This window comes from Thunnus maccoyii, chromosome 18, assembly GCF_910596095.1.
Source record: "Thunnus maccoyii chromosome 18, fThuMac1.1, whole genome shotgun sequence".
NCBI lineage: Eukaryota > Metazoa > Chordata > Actinopteri > Scombriformes > Scombridae > Thunnus > Thunnus maccoyii.
In genome coordinates this window covers 10,584,686-10,607,332 of record NC_056550.1, presented here as the reverse complement: position 1 = coordinate 10,607,332, position 22,647 = coordinate 10,584,686, and the positions used below count along the sequence as shown (strand labels likewise).

General features: G+C 39.8%; 1 protein-coding gene across 15 annotated transcripts in view; it reads left to right on the top strand.

Moving 5' to 3' along the window:
• The window catches only part of cacna1ha (calcium channel, voltage-dependent, T type, alpha 1H subunit a), a 166,335-nt gene that overhangs the window by 112,626 nt on the left and 31,062 nt on the right, over positions 1-22,647 (top strand). For 14 of the 15 annotated variants that reach the window (XM_042392593.1, XM_042392589.1, XM_042392585.1 and 11 more), the window contains 7 exons: positions 2,308-2,467; positions 5,631-5,955; positions 9,799-9,891; positions 10,947-11,185; positions 14,370-14,911; positions 17,495-17,661; positions 17,944-18,138. In XM_042392593.1, coding sequence (XP_042248527.1) covers positions 2,308-2,467; positions 5,631-5,955; positions 9,799-9,891; positions 10,947-11,185; positions 14,370-14,911; positions 17,495-17,661; positions 17,944-18,138 — 1,721 coding nt within the window. Of the gene's footprint in view, positions 1-2,307; positions 2,468-5,630; positions 5,956-7,982; positions 8,013-9,798; positions 9,892-10,946; positions 11,186-14,369; positions 14,912-17,494; positions 17,662-17,943; positions 18,139-22,647 lie in introns of those variants that run through there. The other variant, XM_042392598.1, reaches the window with a different exon arrangement.

Genomic DNA, 22,647 nt, shown 5'->3' with positions numbered 1-22,647 from the left:
TTTATGTCATGTTCACAAGGCTGCTGCATGCATGGGGGGGCCTCCTGCAAATCCTGTGCTAACTGTCTTGCACGCTACATGTGCACGTGCACACATTTCACACACCTAGCTGGAATGTCTGAATATTATTTGATTTACACGGCCGACAGCTTAAGCCTGCATAACTTGATAATTTAGCTCATCAGTGCACTGCAGCGGACAAGTCCTTTGACCAGTGTATTCTTCTGGTTTTACTTCATGACTGAGTAAAATAAAAGTGAATTGTGATCTCAACAGATAATTAGCTTAACTGCTATGCCACATCAGATTGCTGGATCCAAGAAAAAAGAAAGACATTAACTTAAAATGCAGAAATGAATGTCAGATTGATTTGAATGTCAGATTTCGGGCGTATAAAGTATATAAGTAAGTAAGTTATGTCCCGAAACATGACAGTTAATGCGAAGACATAAGGGTCGTCCAGGTTTTACTTAAATTATTTTGCAGTTTTTCAAAATCTTCCAACATTTACATCCTTCTCTTTGTCTTGATCTTTTCAGCAACATCACTCCAATCGAATTATGTTGCATTGTAACTCTGGGAGTGAACACAATATCAGTCTAGTTTTAAATCTCTTGGTATTTTCTAACCCCTTCTGTATTGTTCTAAGCTATAAAATTCAGTGTATTGCTGAATCATATCTCCATACCAACATGGTGCATGGAGAAACCATTAGTATTCTGTTTAGGGGGTGTCAGTGCTTTGAACTGTGTGTGTTTGTTGAGCAGATCTCACTGCACACAGATGCCTCACTATAGAGGCATCTGTGTGCTGTTTACTCAGTGTGTGTACATGTGTGCATTTCTATGTGGCGTGTGCACACAGAACTGTATGCTTCTATGTGTGTGTGTGTGTGTGTCTCTGTAGTGTCTCTAGAGTATTGCTGTTTACCCCGAGCATGCACAGAGACATACATTTTCATCATCAGGCTTATGATGAGAAATATCTTTAGAATGCCTGTGAGCTTTCCCCCCCTGTATCTTCTTTTTTTGTGTGTGTGGAAAAATAGGAAACAGCCAGATCTGAAAAGGCAGGTATGTGAAAACGGGAAGACCTCAGTCAGAACACAAGAAAAGATGAGACTTGCCGAGAATGATTTTAATTGTGTAGCTCCTGCCTGTGTGTCTGCTGAAGTGATACTGTGGTTTCCTGGTTTCTATTCCTCTCCAAGGGCCATGACCACATCCCATTAGAGCTCGATTTTGATGGATCGAGCCTCACCTGCCCGGCTATTGTATATCTCACACAAACACACATCATAGCACATGCAACTCTAGATCTGCAACTGTATTGTTAACAAACAATTATTAAGGAGAGATCAACTGACTGATGATGGATGAATAAAGTGTAAATCTTTCCTTGATTTTGCCAGAACAAAAATAGACTTTTATAGAAGAAGAAAAGCAAGAACAGCCATGTTTTGTTCTTCTGTGTTTCCAAAACACATAAATAATGAATGATAATCTTCTGGACAATATGAGTCAGAATTCACTTTAAGTGTCCTTTGATAATATTTAGCTCCTGGCACTAAATTTAATGAGAACACTGATGAGATAAGTGTAGTTTACGTCCATCCTGATAAATGTGAAACTCCCAAACAAAACAGAGCGTCTCTATTTTGTTTTTCACCGATCATCCAAAATGGATTCAGGCAGACCTTTCTTCCGCAGTGGCGCAGCACAAACGGTCTGGAGATTCCATTTTGGACACTTGGCATGATTTAAGTTTAAAATATCATTGCCACTGTCAAAATTATCAGCAACACTGTGTCCCTGCCAAAAAATAATATGGATATATTTGAGTACTGTAAGTGTGGTCGATGTGACAAAGCTGTGATATATGTGAGAGAGGCCAGAACACATTGTGAGGACCTCAGGGACTGGATCCCTGAGTCTGCTGACGTTTAACACATGTGACAACTGGAGATGGATGCTGAACACATGTGGTTAGATAATACTAGCCACAGGGAAGCTGTGAGTTCAAATCCCAGAGGATGAAATAATGTCAAACTGTCACTTTTGGTATTGTCATCACTTGTAATTACGTTGGCTGAAGGGACAAAGTTTTGGGTTCCACGCTCACAACATCAGTAAAGGTTGTCAGGGTGTATGGTAACCAGAGGGCTAGTAAAAGGCTAGCTGCTGCACCGCGTGCAAAATATAACAATATATCATGTATGTGAACATGTGAGTAAATACTTGCGCATGTGAAAATAGTCAAAATAATGATTTCTGATGCTATTTTTATTCTTTGTGTTCCACTATGTAGGTATGCGGATCTTGGTGACACTGCTGTTGGACACCCTGCCCATGCTGGGGAACGTCCTCCTTCTCTGCTTCTTTGTCTTTTTCATCTTTGGCATTGTGGGAGTCCAGCTGTGGGCGGGGCTACTGCGCAACCGCTGCTTCCTGGGAGAAGACATCAAAACGTAAGTAATTTGGTCTTGTGATGCAGTATTTGCTTTTCTTCGTTTTGTTCTAGGCTGAAAGAAGCACAAATGATCCCAGTCAATTACCTCTTCAAAAACCTCGGCCAAAGCTAAATCAGCTTTGTAGCAAGATGCAATTTGATGAGAATAAGATTGGATGTAAGATCTGTGTCCTTGAGTAAAGGCAAAACAGAGATGAGTGAAAAATCCAAACTCTATCAGTCCACTTAGAAGTCGCAATCAATTTTTTAATTTCCCCTAGAAAAAAAAAGATATCAACTCTGCTTTGCAAGTGCTGTTCTCCACATCCATATGATGACCAACAATACCTCCAGCATGCATGAATCTTTCAACATGCTCTCTTCTCTGAACTCAAACATGATCTTTCTGTCCACTTTCTGTACACTGCCCCTTTGCTTCTCTCTGTTTCTTTACATCCTTCTTCCTTTCTCTCTTTTGCCCTTTCTTTCGACATGTTAGACTTTGTGTTGTGTTGTCATAGGGTGTAACAGTCAGCTATTGCCTGTAGCAAAAACACAGAAAATGCAACTTGTTAGAGTGCGCAAACTGTGTAGCGCCCTCAGGATGTAAATCACTGTATGGCCTTACATACTTACAGGGAGGTGCAGAGACAGAAAAAAGAGAGACAGAGAGAGATGTAAAAGTGGATAAGACTCTAGTCTCAGCCCTACGTTATCTAATGTATAATGGACTTGCCTGTAAATTGGAACAGTACAATACACCAGTTTTGAATTTTATTAGACTCTTTGCAGATGATCTGGTTCTCCTGTTTGAAGATTATAATAAAATATTTGTAAAATATTATAAATATTGTAACTACCAGAGACTCAGGCAGACAGAAAAATTACTAAACAAAAAGAAATATTTCACACTTTGTGGAATTAAGTCATAAAATCCTCAAATAAACTCAGTGATCATAAGAAATCAGTAAACAGGCCGACACAGACAGAACTGCTGCCGCCCAGAGAGGAAATGCCGCGTCCAAAGAGAGCTTGAGATAAAGCTGCATTTCCCTCTACAAAAATATTCTGTCTATCTATATTCTCCCATTATCTCATCTTGTCATGAAATAAGTTACATCTTATTAGGTCAAAACAACAGACAAAAGTTCACTAACTCTCCAAAAAGACAAAGACAGGAAAACAGGAGCATATGCAGCCAAAGAGAAGATCAGTCACCAATTTAGCCGTGGGGAGTGAAATTATTCAAGAGAGACAGAAAAACTGCTTCATTGTCCACAACCTCAGGAAGCCAAGACTGTCTCTGAGACATCTTTTAACTAATTCTGATTTTGATGTAATGGCACAAATTGTACCAGAGTTAATGTTGCTGAATCCTTCCTGTGTGTGTGTGTGTGTGTGTGTGTGTGTGTGAGTATGGGAGAGAGAAAGAGAGAGAGACAGAAAGAGAGCAGCATTTTAATATTTCATATCCAAGGCATGCTGCTGTGTTTCTTCTACAGAACAAATCATCATCTGACCTGCGGTACAATATGAATCCTGACTCTGTCATGCACACAGATGTGAGACGCATCAGCTTTTTCTCCTATTAGTTTTAAGATTTAGATTTAAGTTTCTTTTAATTTCTTTTGTCAGCCAGCCTCTCAGATATTTCCCATAATATGCGTCTTTTGCTGAGCTATAGCATGATATATTACTGCTTCTACTGCTGCTGCTGCTGAATGTCTTTCAACACAATCTATCTCCAGAATCTCCAGAAGCCAACATTTATAGTTAAGATGTCACCAGGTTCAAGGTATGGAAGCAAAAGCAGACAGAGATTCAGCATGTGGGCTGAAAAGGCAGGCACTTCAACCAAGATCAGGCTTAGAGTCAGCAACAAACAGGCAGGAGTCAGACAAACAAACACTGGAGAGGTAGGACATAAACACGATAGCAGCAGACAAACAGGTTTTAAGTACAAAGGACAGCAGTAATGACTGGATTACAGAAAGGCCCTTTCCCACGAGCACTTCAAGAGCGAATGTGACTCGGTATGAAGGCACACTCACTGCCATGGAGAGCTCTCTACTTTAAAGGGAGGGTATAAATAAGCAGGTAAACTGTTGGACGCACTCACCGCTCTTCATAAGTAGGAAACAGCTGTCACCATGGATACTAATGGATGCCCTGCATGCTGAGCCATTGAGTTATGTTGTGATATTTCCGTTTAAATGCAAATGCAGCTGGGTAGGACGGTCACATGGTCAGGTGGTCTACAGACGCTTTTTGACATGTTACTGTCAAAAACTTTTTTTTTTTTTTTTTCACATTTTAGATGAGATGTTTTCAGGAGTTACAACAAATGCAACTGCAGGTCTGGTTGAAATCAGGGCAAAAGGAAATCAACCATATAATGAATAAGTGATTTCATGACAGCATAGCCAAGATAGACGTGAACCATTACACACTTCTAGTAAAAGGTCTTAGAATATTTGGCTCTATTGGTTGCAGCTGTTGTTAGATTTTTTGAGTTATTAGCCATTAGATCCCATTGCTGTGCAGCTGGTAATACCGTGTGTATGATTAGATTGGAAATCACTGATTGGGGACATGTGGAAGAGGTTAAAGTATAAATAAAGTGATAAAGTGTAGTGTGAAAATAGTGGGGGAGTTGTTCATCATTGCTGCTGGAGGTGAAAAAGAAAAAGAAAACATCTGTGACTAGATGTGTGTCCACTTAATGAGCTCAGTGCTATATCCACTCATATTGATTACACCATTAGCTAACATCTAATCCAGGTTTATGTGTGGGAGTTCACCTTAAATAGCTCAAACGATAATTGCCTCTGATCATTTTCTTAATGGCGAATGGCACAATGGTGGCAAGAAAGGTTTCTCAGTGCATGAGGTACTGTTTTTTATCCTCTTCAGTTCCTGAGGAGGATATTTTTTGTATTTCTTAAGGGTTATTGAGTGTCCAGCTTCTAATCACAAAGGACCTATGTTCTGTATTTTGTTTTTCTGTAACGTGAAATTGGCATCAAGTCAGTTCTCAGTGTATGTATATTTCTAATATAACCTACTATATAACTTCTTAGAACATACAACACAAACTGTATCCATAATCTATTAATGTAATGTAACAACACCTAATTTCATTTTCAGTGTCCATAAACTGTTATTATTCTTTTTCCATCCAGAATGTACAACTTGTCCATCAGTCATTACTACATGACAGAGGAGGGTGAAGACAGCCCATTTATCTGCTCGGCAGGCCGTGAGAACGGGATGCTTCGCTGCCACGATGTGCCGCCCTACACCGAGGGTGGGGTCGAGTGCTCATTGCCCGCTCCCCACCTAAGCTCAGCTCTGACTGGATCAGCTCCTACGGTGGGAGGGGCCAGTGTTAACAGCTGTGTTAACTGGAACCAGTATTATAACATCTGTCGCCCAGGGCACTTCAACCCTCACAAGGGAGCTGTCAACTTTGACAATATTGGCTACGCTTGGATAGCTATATTCCAGGTAAGAAGGGCTAGAAGTGCAGGGGCTAAAAATACACTAGCTGCTACAGATTAACTGTTATAAATTTATAGATGTAAATGACTTATGACAAGCTGATCAGATATGGTTTGATAGTTTAGATGCTTTTTTTTTACATACACAAATCAGTCAAAAGCAACACAAAACAGTTTTTTACAGGTCTGTTGAAATTTCAAAATCATCCTTTTAGAGATTTCTCTCCTCAGGTCATCATGTATCATGACCTAAAAGCTCTTTCCTCTGCACACACTGGTTTAGAAAATGAATTTTTCTTTTCTAGCGCTCCAGGCAACTGTGACAGGCTTTTCCCTATCGCAGGCTTTATGCTAACACTGTCTCTGTGCTGTTGTGATATGAATTCCAGCCCCTCTAATATATCTGTCCAGGATCCACTGATAGATGTGTCTCTGTGTCTAATGGGCTTTGACTTGCACAACATGACTCTCTCAAAGTGTCTTACCTTCAAATTACCTCAAAGAGCACAAATACTGAAGACACACAAGTACACGCATACACATACCCACAGAGAGACAAATAGACATACTAATCCCTGTTTGGTACTCACAACAACTTACAAGTGTGTGTGTGTGTGTGTGTGTGTGTGTGTGTGTGTGTGTGTGTGTGTGTGTGTGTGTGTGTGTGTGAGTCTCATAGTGAGAGGCAATAAAGATTAGATTTTTTTCTTTTTTTTTCTTTTTTTATGAAGGTAAAGCAAGAATCACTTTGAGTCAGGCACTCAGGTTACTCAGGTAACATGACAAGCACAAATTCAAATCAGAAGCTTGTGTCATCTGATTCTTGTGGTATGTGTGTATGTGTATTAAATGTATCAACATGCATAGAAAACAAAAGAGGCCATTGAAAGGTTTCTACTTAAATCCATTGTATGCAAGTTATAATGTGTTTAATTAAGTAAGATGGAAACAAAATGTTTGTATGAAATATTATTATTTGTTCGTAAAGGACCTTTACCGTAGCAATGGAAACATTGAGATTATTAATGATATGTGTCTTTAGCATTTGCATTTGAATACAATCAAATTTGTAATTAGTTTAATATTTATCATTAATTGATAAATGTAATGAGAGATAATGAGATATGTTGTCACTTTGATATTAAAGGATCTTCATCATTTTATCAGTGTCAAAAAGCCACATTAAATCTACTTTGATTCAATGTTTGAAGACAGTTAAACATTGTATTTTGTGTAGGCAGTGTAGAAACAGAGCTAAAGTGAGACAGTGAAAGAAAAGTGATAGAGATATGGAGAAAGAGAGATAGAGAGGATGTGGAAAAAAAGGAGAGTGCTCCAGTATATTGAATGTTAAATGAGGTGGTTGGCTTGTTATCCATGTCTACAGTTTTATTCCTTTGGAATCTGTAAATATAAAGAACATGAATTATACATTTCAGTGCAGGGTTTTGAAAACATTTCAGCCTATGGCTCCAAACTGAGTTAATTCAGGGTTACCCTGGGACTCCAGCAATGTACAACAAGCTGTTAACTTTTCATGTTGGGAACCCACCACAACCAAGCCTGTGGCCTAATTGGATCCCAACCACTTTAGGGTTGGGCAATACACCAAATACACCATGAAAGCTTCCCTTGTTGATTCCTTTGTTGATTTGAGAAGTATTTTCAATTTTGGTAATTAGAAATGTATCCAGCTGTAAGACGAAACTTTTGGTCAGGTTTGTTTAGGGTTGGGTTCATTTATTTAAGCCCAGCAAAGAATGTAGAGAAGGCAGGCAACAGAGGTTTCCTAAGCTTTCTGATCTTTTGTTTTTTTTGTTAACTTGCCTTTTTACTGCATGACTTGTTCTATAATTCAGTTTACATGTGATAACAGTTGATTTTACGGGACGATGTAGGCTGTCACTCAAACGCAGTTCTGACCCATAGTTTAATAACCAGTTAATGGACAGATCTCTGTCAAGACAGCAAGAGAAAAGCAGAGCTGAGCGTGATGGAATAATAAAAACACAGATGAAAATAAGTGGAAAAAGTGAGAAAGTAGAAGGAATGACAGATGAAAAGGTAAGAGAGGAAAGATAAAGGACGATTACGTGTAAAGGCTATCAGGGTTATCATGCTAGTGTTTTATCAACCTACAGGTTAATGACTACTGATCCTGTACACACAGACCTGTCCTGCCAGACTGTCGATTAGGATTCAAGAACAATGTGTTGGCTAAGTCATTCACAAAGGACAGCTGAGAACGTGTTCTCTGCTCCACATGCATGTTATTAGCATGAATTACAGGACAGGGTGCTGTGCTAGCTCTGATCTTGGAGATGGGTCAGGACAGACAGCAGCAGACGGTGGGGTTGGAGAGGGTCAATGAGTGATTTGTTCAGGTTATCGCCTCTTAATGTCAGCTGAGAATCCCCTCTTTCATGTTCAGGCATATTGACATTTACAACACAGCGTGATATGACATCAAGATTTACAGCCACGTGTTCTTAAAAGTAGATGATCCTTGATAAAATGTCCTTCCTTTGAGGGCACATACTTTGCTGCTGGTGTTCACCAAAATTCCTGATGAAATGTATGAGTCTGTTCAGGTGTGTATTGTCTATTGTGTACCGATTTTACAACAGTGCCTTGATTATTTTACTGTTTACACCTTAATGGGCTTTGCGCAACATTTTATCCGTGATAAAATTGCACCGGATTGCTTTTGGATTAAAAAGTGTTGTAGTGTGCATTTTGTGTTTGTTTATTCTGTTATTATAATTCATATATTTGTCGCAATGCGGAATGCAGTTGACACAGGGGACGTTGTTAAAAGCATAGTATAAAATCTCATCTGTTAGGCACTGCTGTTTTTTTTATGGTTTTTGTTGTTTATTAGGTTATTTACAGAGTTCAATACAATAGATGGATCAAATCTGAAATTATGAATTTCAATGTGATTTTTACAGTTTTGATATTTACTGGACTCATATAGTGAAGAAAATAAAGATTTTAGAGGCCTGTTAGAAAATTGCTAGATGACTAGACTTGCTAGGTGGTGGTTGGTTTTCTGGTCTCCAAGATGTAATATTAACTGCCAGATTATCAGTTTGGTTGACAAAGTATATTTTTAGTTGGATTGCATGTTTGTGTATAGTCTATAGTTTCTATACAATAAAAAGTTCCATGACTGTGAGGTGTATTTTAGCTCCGAGATGAGAATTTCTGGCTCATTTGTTAATCTACTGCAAGGAGAGCATTTCAGTAGAGAGCGGATTAGTTGCCTCAGGGATCATGGGTGTGTGTATGCATAATATGCACTTATGACTAGAATGCATATATGCATATATCATTCTTTGTGCATACACAGGTATGCATGCATGCCAGTGCCTCTTGGTATTTGTTTACTCATGGTATTGTGTGCGTGTGCTCTGGCAGTTTATGCTGTAATGTGTTATGCTAGCAGAGGTGTAAATGTTGTGGTGTGAGTGTATTATCGGCTTGGCTGAGCCGAGCCACAGCTTTCAGGTCTCAGCATCTCAACTGCTCATTAGCATAGTGGCTACATGAAAGAGCTGTGTCAGTCCCCCGACATGCACACACACATGCAAAAGAGGTTCGAGGAACACCACAGGCATTCTTCTGAGGAAAAAGGCACTGAAGCACAGAATTGGAAACGTACTGCATCTGACTGCTGTGCACTTTGAGTGTGTCTCTTTGTGCAGAGTTTAGTGCGTGTGGGTGTGTGTGTCACGTTTTTTTTCAAGAAAAAGCAATGGGCAGACCTCAGAGGGAATGTTTTTTCTCCTTTCCTGTTCATTATAATGCATCTCTATCTCTATCTCTCTCTCTTTGTCTCTTCCACCAGGTCATCACACTGGAAGGATGGGTAGATATCATGTACTATGTCATGGATGCTCACTCCTTCTACAATTTTATATATTTTATACTGCTCATTATTGTAAGTACCCGCTTGTCTTTATTTGTGTTTTAGTTAACAACCTTACCTTAAATTTGAGTGTGTAGCTATAGAACAGAGAAAGCAATCACTTGCTTAACATAACACATTGTATTACATACTCTGATTTAGAGAGAAATAAATAAAATCATAACCGAATCGATTGAAAGCAGACTGAATTTAGAGACAGAACCAGTCTGAACTGACTGAAATACACGTTTCTTTAACAGTGCTCCCTTTTCTACAGCTCCACACCGTCTGCAGTACTGTGGTTTGAAAGCTCAACAAATATTCATATGTATAATATTTCGTGCCTGAAAGATATTTTTGTGTACTTGTTTTTCAGTTCTGCTTTGTAAAACCCAGAATAACCTTTCTAAAGTTAACCACTAAACTCTGCTTCGAGCATAACTCCCTTCTGTTGAACCTCATAGAGTTTTTATTGTGTGTAATTTTGCTCTTATCATGCTGTTTTGGAGGTTTTCAAAGATACAGATTTTAGGCTATATTTTGCAATGCTCTATGAGCCTGCTGTTTGATGTGAAAGTGCTTATTATGCATTCAGAGAAGAGAGGGAGAAAAATGGGGTAGGGTAGAGAGAAGGTAGTTAAAGAAAAACAAAATGTGCTCATCTAATTTCTTATCCCTTTTTTTTAATAATAAACAGTAATAACATGTTGAGTAGACCTTGATTTAATTTCATAATTTCCAAGTAATGACACAAGCAAAGTCTGTTTTATCATCCGATGATCTAGCCAAACAGTCTTCACCTTAATAATATATAAGCTATAATAATGTTTCTTGTTGACACAGTGTTTTACACTTTTAACACCTTAAAGAAGGATAAAGTCAGCAGTCAGTTGTGCCTTAAATAAAATATTGATGATGTAGCCACAGTGTTAATTTTCTATTTCAACAGCAAGGTGAAAGATTTCTTGCAGCTGTAACAGCACTATTAAGGAGTACGCATGTGGGATGACAGTTAACAAAACTGCATTACTGCTGATTTATCACATTATTAGCCCTGCTCTATAGCTGCTCTTTACTTTCTCAACCAGGTGGGCTCTTTCTTCATGATCAACTTGTGCCTGGTGGTCATCGCCACCCAGTTCTCTGAGACTAAGCAAAGGGAGAACGCTCTGATGAGGGAGCAACGTGCTCGCTACATGTCCAATGATTCCACGCTCGCCAGTTACAGTGAACCGGGCTCATGCTACGAGGAGATGCTACGCTACATCAGTCACCTTTATCGCAAATTCACACGCAGACTGCAGAGGATATACTCCGGATGGCACAGGTTAGATATCGGCTGTTTGTTGTTTGGTGCTACAGTTTGTTGTTCATGCCCAAGAACAGCTTGGACAAGACAGCTTTCAATTACAAATGGACAAATGGTATCGAGTTTGGAGTTCTCTATAGACTCACCAATTTGCACCATTATCCAGTAATAATCCAAGGTAAGACATGCACTATAGAAGGTACCAAAACACTTTTTTATGTGAGAGACAGTACAAAATTTACCTCTGCTGCTGCAGAGGTTAACTAGACCAGAGGTTCTCAAATTTTTGGGGTCCAGGGACCCCTTACAGGGGAGAAAATTTTTCAAGGACATACTCATAATCGTCTCACCAATTAAGTATATGTTTACTACCAATTTTATACTCTTAGATGCCATTCAAACTATTTGTATTCTAAAACTTTTCAACCTAGATACTTTAGACCTGTTTCATAGTGATAAACAGAAACACATTTCGGTTTGAATCATGTTAATACCACTTACATACTTTTAAACAGAGGTTCATTTTATTATTATTGGACTCAACTTGACAGCATTTATACTTTTTAAGTAATTAATCTTAAAAGCTTTCAGAAAATGAACAGTAGCAAGACTGGTTTTGTCCTAATAAACCCAGACATTTAATATGAGCAGTCTAAAGCTGACTTTCAGTAAGTGCTTCAACTTTAAAATAATTAACTTATTGCTCCTTATTCAAATCATTGGCAGAAAGCTCTGAACAAATCATCACAAAAGTTATCATAACTGTGTCATAGAACACATCATAGTAATTAGATCTATTACTTCAGAAAATTCTGACTGGAATATTTGTATTAGGCTACATCACATTCTTAGGTCACACAATTCATGATAACTCACTTGATGAGCTCAACTAAATTAATGAGATGGGTTAGCCTGTCTCACACTACACAGTGTCTCCATTCTTGGAGTGATGAATTGCAGACTGACTCTAAGATCATTCCACATGCAAACAAGCCCTTTTGCTTGTAAGGCCACTTGTTGTTGCAGCTGGGGCAAAGAAATCCCGCACTCAGTCCCAGGCATCGGTGTTCACATTGGAGAAGTATGAGCTTTGCTTGCTCAGTGCAGTGTGGTGACAGGTGGCTACCTCTCTCGATATAGCCACAGACAGGTTGTTTGTGTGGAGAAAGTCAATCAGTCTGTTGTTACTCCGTCTTGTATTCTCCTCCATAGCTCTGTTTCCTTCATGGAGGCTGTGATTTTGTCGCTGACTTCCAGGATAGATGCATAGCCCCCCTCAGACAGAGAGGTTGAGACTGTTGAGCAAGTTAAATACATCAGCAAGATAGGCCAATTTGGCAGAAAAACAATGTCTGGTTTTTGTCCTCTCTCATAAACTCTGACATCTCACTGCGTAGCTCAAACACCTGTTGCAAAACTTTGCCACGAGAGAGCCACCGCACTTCAGAGTGATATAGCAGTGCGCCATGCTCAGCATCTATCTCCCTACAAAGTTGTCCAAACAAACGTGACTGTAGTGCCCTTGACTTCACAAAATTAACTGCAGTCACAACTGTGTTCAAAACAGAGTGAAGGTCTGGTTCCATGCTTTTGGATGCGAGTGCCTGCCGATGCAGCAGACAGTGTGCAGCCATAGCCTTCGGGTTGACAGTCTTTACCCGCACAATAACCCCACTCTTTTAGCATGTCATGACTGCTGCACTATCCGTACAAATGGCTACTCATTTTTCCCAGCTCAGTCCCGCTTCAGTCATAAAAGCATCCAGGAGTGTGAATATTTCCTCACTTGTTGTCCTCCCAGTCACCTCCTTGCAGAAGTCCTCTAAAATGTTCCCTTCCCATGGATAGTGAACCAAAATGATCAAATGAGCTGCACTGGCAATGTGTGTTGATTAGTCCAACTGAATAGAAAATTGCTCAGAGGAACACAATCTATCCAGTAGCTGTGACTGAATGTCAGCTGAGAGTTCTTCAGTTCTCCTCCTCATGGTGTCATTTGAGAGAGGTACAACTTTTAGTATATTAGCTGCTTCTGTCCCAAGCATAACTTCACACATTTCAACTGCTGCTGGAAGTATGAGTTCCTCTTGAATTATGTGTGGCTTCTTACTTTAGCAATCCATTGAGCCATCAAATAAGAAGCCTTCTGTGCTTTCTGTGAAGTTTAGGCCAGGTTCACCATCCATGTTTTCTGGCGGGTGTATTCCTCGCTCTTTGACAGGGTGCTTTGTAATCAGATGTCGCGTTAACTTGGCTGGCTTCATGGTTTCATTCGCTGGCACCTGAAGACACATAACACATTTTGGTCTTCCATTGCTGTTCTCAATGAAACCAAACTCACTATAACTTTTGTCATATTTTTTTCAGTTTAGCTAGTTTGGGCTTAGTGTCACTTGATGATGTGAACTGACTCAAATATTTCTCCATGCTTGCCAGCTAGCTAGCTGGCTAATAAGCCGAGCTAAGCAGCAGCTTGAACAGTTTTTTTGTGCCCTGAGTGAAATGAGTGATTCATGACAGATTGACATGATGTGTCACAATCATATCAGAGTTGCTATTGGCCCAAAGCTAACATGGGAGTAATGGACACAATATGTTTGTTTTATTGCATAGCTTGGTGCAAATGGTCCCCATCTGCAGATATGCACTTTTTAATGATACAGCACAATTTTATGAGAAAATTATTTTGTGGACCCCCTAGCTATGGGTCGCAGATGCCAGTTTGAGAACCACTGAGCTAGACTGAGTTCTAGACTGAGTTTACACATACTTGAAGATTTCCTGTGATATTATGAGGATTACTGTCAAAATATCAGGAAAAGTTCCTTTTATAGAAATTATAATCATATACTTTTTCCCCAGGTTAAATCAATCATGGCTTTGCCAAGTTATTCCTAGTCTTTGCTGGTCCTCTTGTGTCTATTCACCACACTTTATGATTCATATGGGGCAAAAAAAAGTGTTTTGTTATGAGCATTAATAATTTACCCGTCTTTGGTAATTTTGTATCTCAGTGTGCATGCCCTCCAAAATTGTTGAGAACCACATCCCTAGAGATGTATTCAGACACAAACATACATACACACACACACACACACACAGATATGAATAATGTTACAACTTCATATAAACCTGGAAATAATATCTCCTCTATCCATGCTCAGTTATTTATTATTAATCATGTCTCTTGTCCTTTGACCAGCAAACGGCGTAAAAAGGTGAATCCTAATGGCAGCGGCGGAGGCAGTAACGGTGGGGGTAATGGACATGGTCACGGCTCCAGCAGGGGCTGTGGAGGCTCAGGCCCAGGTAGCGCATTGTGGTTGAGACCAATCCATAACCTTTTGCAGCACCATCAACACCAGCACTGTCGCCTCAGCAACGGGGGGCAGCACACCACGAGCGTGGCGACCACTGAGCACACGGACGGAGAAGGAAGTGTCGGAGGAGTGGTGGAGCTGGAAATGAAGTCACTCCCTGTGAGGAGAGGGAGTACAAATGGAAATAGCAGTGGCGGCAATCCTTCAGTCGTTAACCAGGGCATGGGGGCATTGCTCGGGAGACTGAATGGGGGGATGAACTATCCGACCATTCTGCCGTCGTTTGTGTGCAGCTACAGCAGTAAGACGCCACCCCCCCACTCCCAACAGTGCGGGCACAGTCCAGAGCAGCATCCACCAAACCACCCAACATCCGAACACACAGAGACACTGAACAAGCTCTACCAGCTCATGGGACAGCACAGTAAGAGGACACACAGACATGTACACTATTGAGATTTTTATACATATATATCACAATGTATGCTACTGAGTGGAGCCTGAGTTAGCTTAAGTAAGCAACCACCTTGACCAAATGTGATGAGCCTGAGCTATATATCACTCAAACCAAACAAGCCATAAAAAATAATCCTGTTAATCCTCTTAGTGGAACAATAATTTTCGGAATTTCCACCAAAAGACACATCAGAAAAATGTTTTGCCTGGCTTTTCTTGTACTTCTTCTTTTTGCGTTCCACTCTCCTTTAATTCCCTTTCACATTCTGTACTCGATGCTGTGGATTTCCCTTGGGCTCCTTTGCATTTTCGTCATCACACTCACTTTTTTCTCCTGTTTTCGTCTTCATTTCTCGCTCTTTATTTTTGCATGCACCTCTGTCCTCCTCCCAAGTTTGACCTGAGGTAGCCTCTGGCAACGTCTGCTGCCCGTGCGTCAAGCAGCACTTAGAGAGTTCTGACAGAAAATCCATGTCTCAAGTGTTATCGTTATCCATGCAGAGAGGTGGATAAAGGGGAGGATTGTGAAAATCAACATAGTATGCAAAGGGTGGTATTTTCTTTTTTTTTAAAATGTGGAAGATGAGAGAAGAAACAGATGGGGTCAAGAGGAGAGGAATAAAGTATGAAAGATTCAGATCCAAAGGGGGAGGATAGGGGAGGGAGACAAAGAGAGAAAACTAAATTAGATCAATAGAGAGAGAAGAGTGGAGGAAGAGGAAAAAAAGAGGGTTAGCCAGGTGGACGGCATGTGGCAGAGAGAGAGAAAAGGACAGAGCACAAACAGAGAGGAGACAATATAAAGCTGTGTCGGTTTGCGAAGGAAAACAAAAAAGCAGCGGCAGTATGATAGACTTGTCTGTTCTGTCCTATTGGTTTAAGACTGCAAACAACTGACACACGCACACCGCACTCAAATACACATGCTCACTCACACACTGCTGGCTGCTGACACCCTGAAACATAATTAACCACACATGAATTAGTTCCTTGCTGGAGTGAAAAGTTACTGTGTGACACGTGATAAATAAAGAAACAAGCTGTAAAGACAGTGATTAGGGAAAGAGCTGAAAAAGAAAAAAAAAACAACAAAAAAACCACTGATGTGTTCAATGTGTCAATACACCTCTGATATGCATTCAGTCAATCTGAATCCTCTCCTTCTGCTGTGTGTTGAAGATCAGACATCCAGTAATTTTAAATTGACTTAAATTGATGGTAATTTAATGGTTTGTGGTTGACTGGAAGTAAAATCTAAATGTGTAAATGTGTTTTAAATTGCGAAAAAAATGTAGTCTCCACTCAGGCATTTCTGGATATTTCATTTTTTGATACAGTCACAAGTATCCAAATATTTGCTTTTATCTTTGTCAGATGACTTAATCTCAGTTGCATCTTGTAACATAATGGGATTAGAGTTTGAATCCTGTTTTTTTTTTTTTTTTTTTGTTGAATAGCGCCTTTATACTGCAAGACCACCAATGTTCTTGGGAAGATTTTCATGTCTGTTGCACTCAAATCTAATTTAACTGTAAATATAATCTAATCTAACCTAATGCAATAAAAAAGTAATGTGGAGTTGGAATTTGTGAGAATGCAAGCAATCTGTCAAGAGTGGGGAGTCAAAACACATAGATAAACAGACATGGAAATGTTTTTGTAGCGACAACATTCAAGAGACTATAAAAGACAATGAAATATGGCGACAACTCTCACAAGCCTTTTTATAGCTCGAGGTATTAGATAGCGTTGTAAACAACATAATGTGCTGTTAAAGCTGCTTTTGAAGAGCTGATGTTTCCAGGAGTCATGTTTTGCTTCTGTTAGTTTTCAGCTTTGCAGTTCCTCCATTGATTTTAAGAGGCTGAGTGATTTTAAGAGGCTGTAGTCAGAGAACACGGGGTGAGAGGAGTCGGCCTGGATGTGGATGTGGGCGAGCTCGCTGCACAAAACCAGCTTGTTTTGGTTCTCTACTGAAAGGACATCCCTTCAGCCCTGTGTATAACATTTCACGCACATTATATTTTTCCAGCCTTAACATTATAACATTTGCACTGTCTCTGTCTGTCTCTGTTGTTGTGTTTTTCCTATTTTCTTATTTCCTCACACAAACACGGTGTCTTACCCTATTTATTGGCACAACTTTGATATAAAGCTAAGCTGTAAGTACATACACCCTGATCTCACTATGACTATGTGACTATTCTTAGATATTGTTTATCTTTAATTCACTATTATTAGTAAAGAAATATTTAAATAGAAATTAGTACAATTACCATAAAGAAATGAAACTGTTGTCTCCCAGAGAGCTGAAATTATGCATCATTGGCTTATATCTGGCTGTGCACTGATTTTTATCGCAAAGCAAGACTTACATTCACCTTCTGTCAATGACACAACTGTGCAACAGGTGAAAAGCTCATGACAAAAATTTCAACATGTTTGTTCCGCAGAGTAAAGCCAAAGAGACAACAGCAGCACATGAGGTCAGCTACAGCTAGGGAACAACCCTTTTGCAATGTCTGACCATCTCCAACCATTTCCCCTTCAGGTCGCCAGAGGCTGCTGTTCCAGCTGGCAGGCATGGTGCCCAGCCCTCTGCTCTTGGAACTGCTCAGTTGCCCTCTGTGTGCCCGCAGCCTGGAGACTTTAGAGCTGGAACTGGGAGACCTGGAGGGCGGCAGAGGAGAGGCTGACGGACTGCACGACTTCCCCCAGGTCAGAATGAATAGGGTGCTCTCACGGTGATGGGAAACAGTGATGATAAAGGTTGCGGTAGGGGTCATTTGACATTAATGATATGATGGTGGTGATGATGACCAAAAAAAATGAACAGTTGAAAAGTTTAGTGACTTTGGTGAAAACAAAAAGTGACATATAGGGAATTTATAGTTATATAGGTTATTTAAAGTTGAAACCGAAACTACAGTTAGAACGGTCCAATCCTGTGTTTTCACCTTTGTTGCCGCACTTCTAATGTCTCCCCTGTCTTCCCTCCAGGCAGGAGATCTGAGAGGTGGGCGAGGTCGGAGCAGACGGCGGGGGGTCGTGGAGTATAAGAACGGAGTGGTTCGGGCCTGGATAGGCTTCAGGGAAAAACTGAAGAGGATTGTGGAGAGTAAATACTTCAACCGAGGGATCATGATCGCAATCCTTGTCAATACTCTCAGCATGGGGATAGAGTACCACGAGCAGGTAAGAGGGAGGAGAGTCTTTCTGTAGATTTTGGGTATATGTGCAACATAGGGTGACTTGAACAGTTAAGATCATTGGTTCAAAACTTAGCGGGCTATGAATAACTCTGGACAAGTAGTTTCATGAGGGCTGTTAGCTGTCAGACAAGGTATTTGTGTGTGAAAATTTGATTTATCTGTCTGAAGAAGAGTAAATTAGTGCAAAGTGGAGGAGGAGGTGGGAAGGAGTGTGGGAGCAGCAACCATTCCTTTTCCTCTTTCTCACACATAAATACACATCCAGACACTGTTACACACCCCCCAGGATTATGTTTCTAGTTTACCCTGTGTGGCCAACATCTGGGAAGTATCGGCCTATTAATACCACTCCCTCTTCCCGCGCTCCACCACGAGACAGACAGTGATGTGTGACACATTTGTGTGGTTGCACAGGCGCATTCGGTTTTACACCCAAGTAAGTATATTACATCTGCAGACCCACGTGCACAACCTTTACATTTCCTCCCAGAAACGGATGAATACTCAAAGATAAGATTCTTTCGCATGCGCACACACACCGTCCATCCCCTCCTTTCCTCTCTCTGTCTGCCTCCCACTCCTCTAATTCTCTCTCCAGAGGATATGTGCGTGTGTGTGTGTGTGTGTGTAATTCTGTCTTTGTGGTATAAACATTAGAGTGACTGAGAGAGCCATGGCCTTATTGGGCCAATAACACATACACGTACACAGACTGAAGTGTTATGTAAGAGTTCCTCCCCCCTTTTAGTACTCATCATCCCCCTTGTGTGACACCTAGCCAAACTTTATGAGACTATGAGTGTATGTGTGTGTGTGAAGAGGTGTATGCATGTAGGAGGCATAGAGTAGACTCTGTGTGTGTGTGTGTGTGTGTATGTGTGTGGAGAGAGACAGACAGACAGGAAGAGAGAAAAACGGAGAGAAATATTGAGAGACAGAGGGAGATGATAACAGATAATGATAATGGATTGCTATTATCACATCTGCATGGAAGCAGAAGCCCATACCTGAACTGATTTGTTCAAATTGATTTAAACCACATTGTCTGGCCGCCCCAATCAGATTCTAAATTGTTCTGAGTTCTGAAGAGCGCCATTACACATTCTTCAGCTAGGCTTCTTTTTACTGTGTTGTTACCACACTGGAAAACTCTTGGAAAACTTGCACGTGAACATGAGAAAAAACATGTAGATAGCTTAACAATGACTGACTCAAATCTTATCTGATCACTAACAAATAACAGTGCGGATGGTAAATCTTTAAGATCACATTTGAGAAATAAATCAATTTGCTTACAGGCTGAACATAACCTTTTTTTGAAGTTTGTGTATTAAAAAGAACAACCACAAATACAAAGAAATGCACAATAAAGGTAATCTCTAAGGTAACTTTGTATGATGTTCAATTAAAAGACACAATAGGTACTGTAAGGACGTGATCAATTGCCTTTAAAAAAAGAAGCAAAAACAGACAAACTTTCACACACATACTTAAATAAGTGTTAAACAAATATCTGAGGAAAGATATTGAGGCATTGTTGATCAATTTTGATGTTTTGTGAGGTTCAAAATGGAATATCACACTAAATGCTATTTCCTGGTGTGTTGATGTGCCTTCTTAATCTAAAATACACTGTATATTCGATGCTGAATATGCTGCTAACCACATTATTAAAGTATGTGATTGGTTTTTTTATGTTAGTGCCTTGCTTAATTATCAAGGTTATTCCTCTATCCTGCTTTGCCAAAGAAACTGTGTGTGTGTGTGTGTGCGTGTATCTCTATGTCTGTTGCGGTTTTGTTCCTCATATTCTTAAGGGCAAGGTCATATGTAAAGTTATATTTCTCTACCCAAACACGGAAAATGTCTTCTTCAGGAAACTGAGACAGTATTTAATTTTGATTGATCACTGCTCTGTCAAATGTTATGATGGTAGTGGAAAGCAACGTCTAAAGCAATTGTTCAGAATGCACATCAGGGACCGTGGTAGATTACATAAAATATATCGACACGGTTAAGAGCCTCCTCTTAGTTTTGAAACCACTTACTCACTAATGACCATGGAAATCTTAAACCGCTACTATAAAATAAAGTGCATCACGGGATTACAACTCAAGGGCACCTCGGTGAAATATAATTATTGTAGGGAGAAGTGTTTCATTTTCCCCACCCATATTTTTCTCGTTGGCACCAGAAACCCTTAAACTACACCAGCTCCTAAACTCTTGTTACTTTTTAACATCAAAAACCAGAGCAGAACATATCATCATCTTATTAAATTTTTTAGTGCTCTATACCTTCACCTATCATGTCAGCCACTCTGGACTCTCCCGTCTTAACAGGCTATGAAGTAGTATATAAACATAAATTTGTAATTCTAGCAGGGATTAAAAATGCTTTGTAGAATCGTATAAGAAATTATTGCCCTGCACGTCCGCGATATGCTCTTTGATTTCTCTGGTGTGAAGACAGTTCAGCACAAAGGTAATAAAAATGCCACTATAGTCCACTGTTAAATATTACAATGTATGTGTGTCTGGTACTGGGTGCTTAAGATAGAATAGCTTGTTAAGAGTTCTCTCAGAGCTTTGCTGTGGTGCTTTAAAGCTTTTATGTGCTGGCTGGTCAATGAAAGACAGTTTGAACAAACAGCTCCATCCTGTCCAGCTCTTTTTTTTTTAAAAATATGGCATTGTTTTCCTCACCATGCAGGACAGCACAAGTCGCACTCGAGTCCCCTGACATTACTCCCGTGTCCTTTTTATTTTTGCACAGGCAATTCTGTTTTGGTTTTCAAGCATCACGACTGTCCCAATTAGCTTAATAGCTCATCAGCCGAAAATAGTTAACATACAAAAAGGTTGAGATGCTGCATGCTTTCGATTATACAACCCTGTGCTGCACTGTAGGTTATACTAGATTTAGTAAAGTCATCTTTTCAACTACCATTAAACTAGTGATGTAATTGATCAGTGGATTGGCCTGATATTGACCTAGATACACACGGAATGTCTGCTCACTAAGGCAAACAGTGTGTTTGTGTAAATGTGTGTGTGTAAGGATGTCTGTTTTAGTAATCACATTGTAGAAATGGAAAACTCATCAATACAGTAAATCATGGTCATGAATTTTGTTATTGTAACAACAAATGATCAAATATCTGTAAAACTAAAAGAGATACAAAAAGCTGTGTGCTATATCAGTTGGCCATGCAGTGAGATTCAGGACCTTTGAAGTGACCTCTCCACTCAAAATGTATCTTTTATACATTCTATACCTTCTATACTTGAATGGGGTCTATAAAACGTTTATAGTGTGCATCACAGGAGGCTCTGCGTTTCTGTGTGTGTGTGTGTGTGTGTGTGTGTGTGTGTGTGTGTGTGTGTGTCTGGAGTGGGAGGAGGTGAGGTGAGGAGGGCGGTCAGTGCTGTGTAGTATGGTGCCCTCTATCTGTGACCATGATCAAACCCAGCAGATGCATCAGTGGCTCGAGTTGTGTACCTGAATTTGATATTTTTGAACACAAGTGAACACAGCATTCATTTTGGGAAACATATGCCTCCTGAAATCATCACCATGAATGTGGATGATTTTATTTTCATTTAGGCTTTTCATATAATGTGCTGATTATAAAAGAGAAATCCTCATTCATCTCCTTAATTCCATCTTCAGATTACATATTTTATATGCATGACTCATTATATAATTTCCAACAACAGCAAACATAAAGGCAACACTGGACATTCCTGCAGGATGCTGATGCTGCAGAGTAGAATAACAAAGGACAAAGGTTAACCCCTATCTGTGGTTGTAGCAAGATGCCTGAGATTTTATATATTAATCTTGTTATTAGTCCAGAATATAGTCTACCTGCTTTTATACACCATGGGCCATGCCACAAAATAAGCTTTGGGCCTGAGGCTTATTGATCCCCAGATGAGAAGAATCACAATTAGTTTTAATGAGTCTGCCTCATGTGACAGGAGATTAAAACTGTGGATCACAGGCTAAAGGGCTTTATAAAATATGCTGCATACTATATAGTGTAATAATTTATGGGTTTGAAAGGAAATCATTATAATTCATCATGTGTCACCAAGGAATCGTGATACTGTATAAGAGAGTAATAAAATATGAAATATAAGATATTGCATGATGGACAATTGACAAATGTCCACACACTGATAAATTAATCAGAATAATGGTTTTGCATAAATTTAACTGTGCATTTCTTTGCAGCTTATGACGAACACTGGGTCAATGGACTTTTGCAAACACAGACGGCTTGATTTGATGGGGCAGTTGAGAAGCACAACATTTGAACCCAGGTGTACCACAGTGAGACGCCTGAAATAGCAAGTTCTCTTTCAAGAAAGGGATGTTATAATTCATTTGGAGCCTCAGTAAATTAATGCTTCATGTTGTATTGGATGGATGTTGAGTGTGATGTGTTTGGAAATCTGAGGCAGGAAGATACCTACCCCGCATTTTG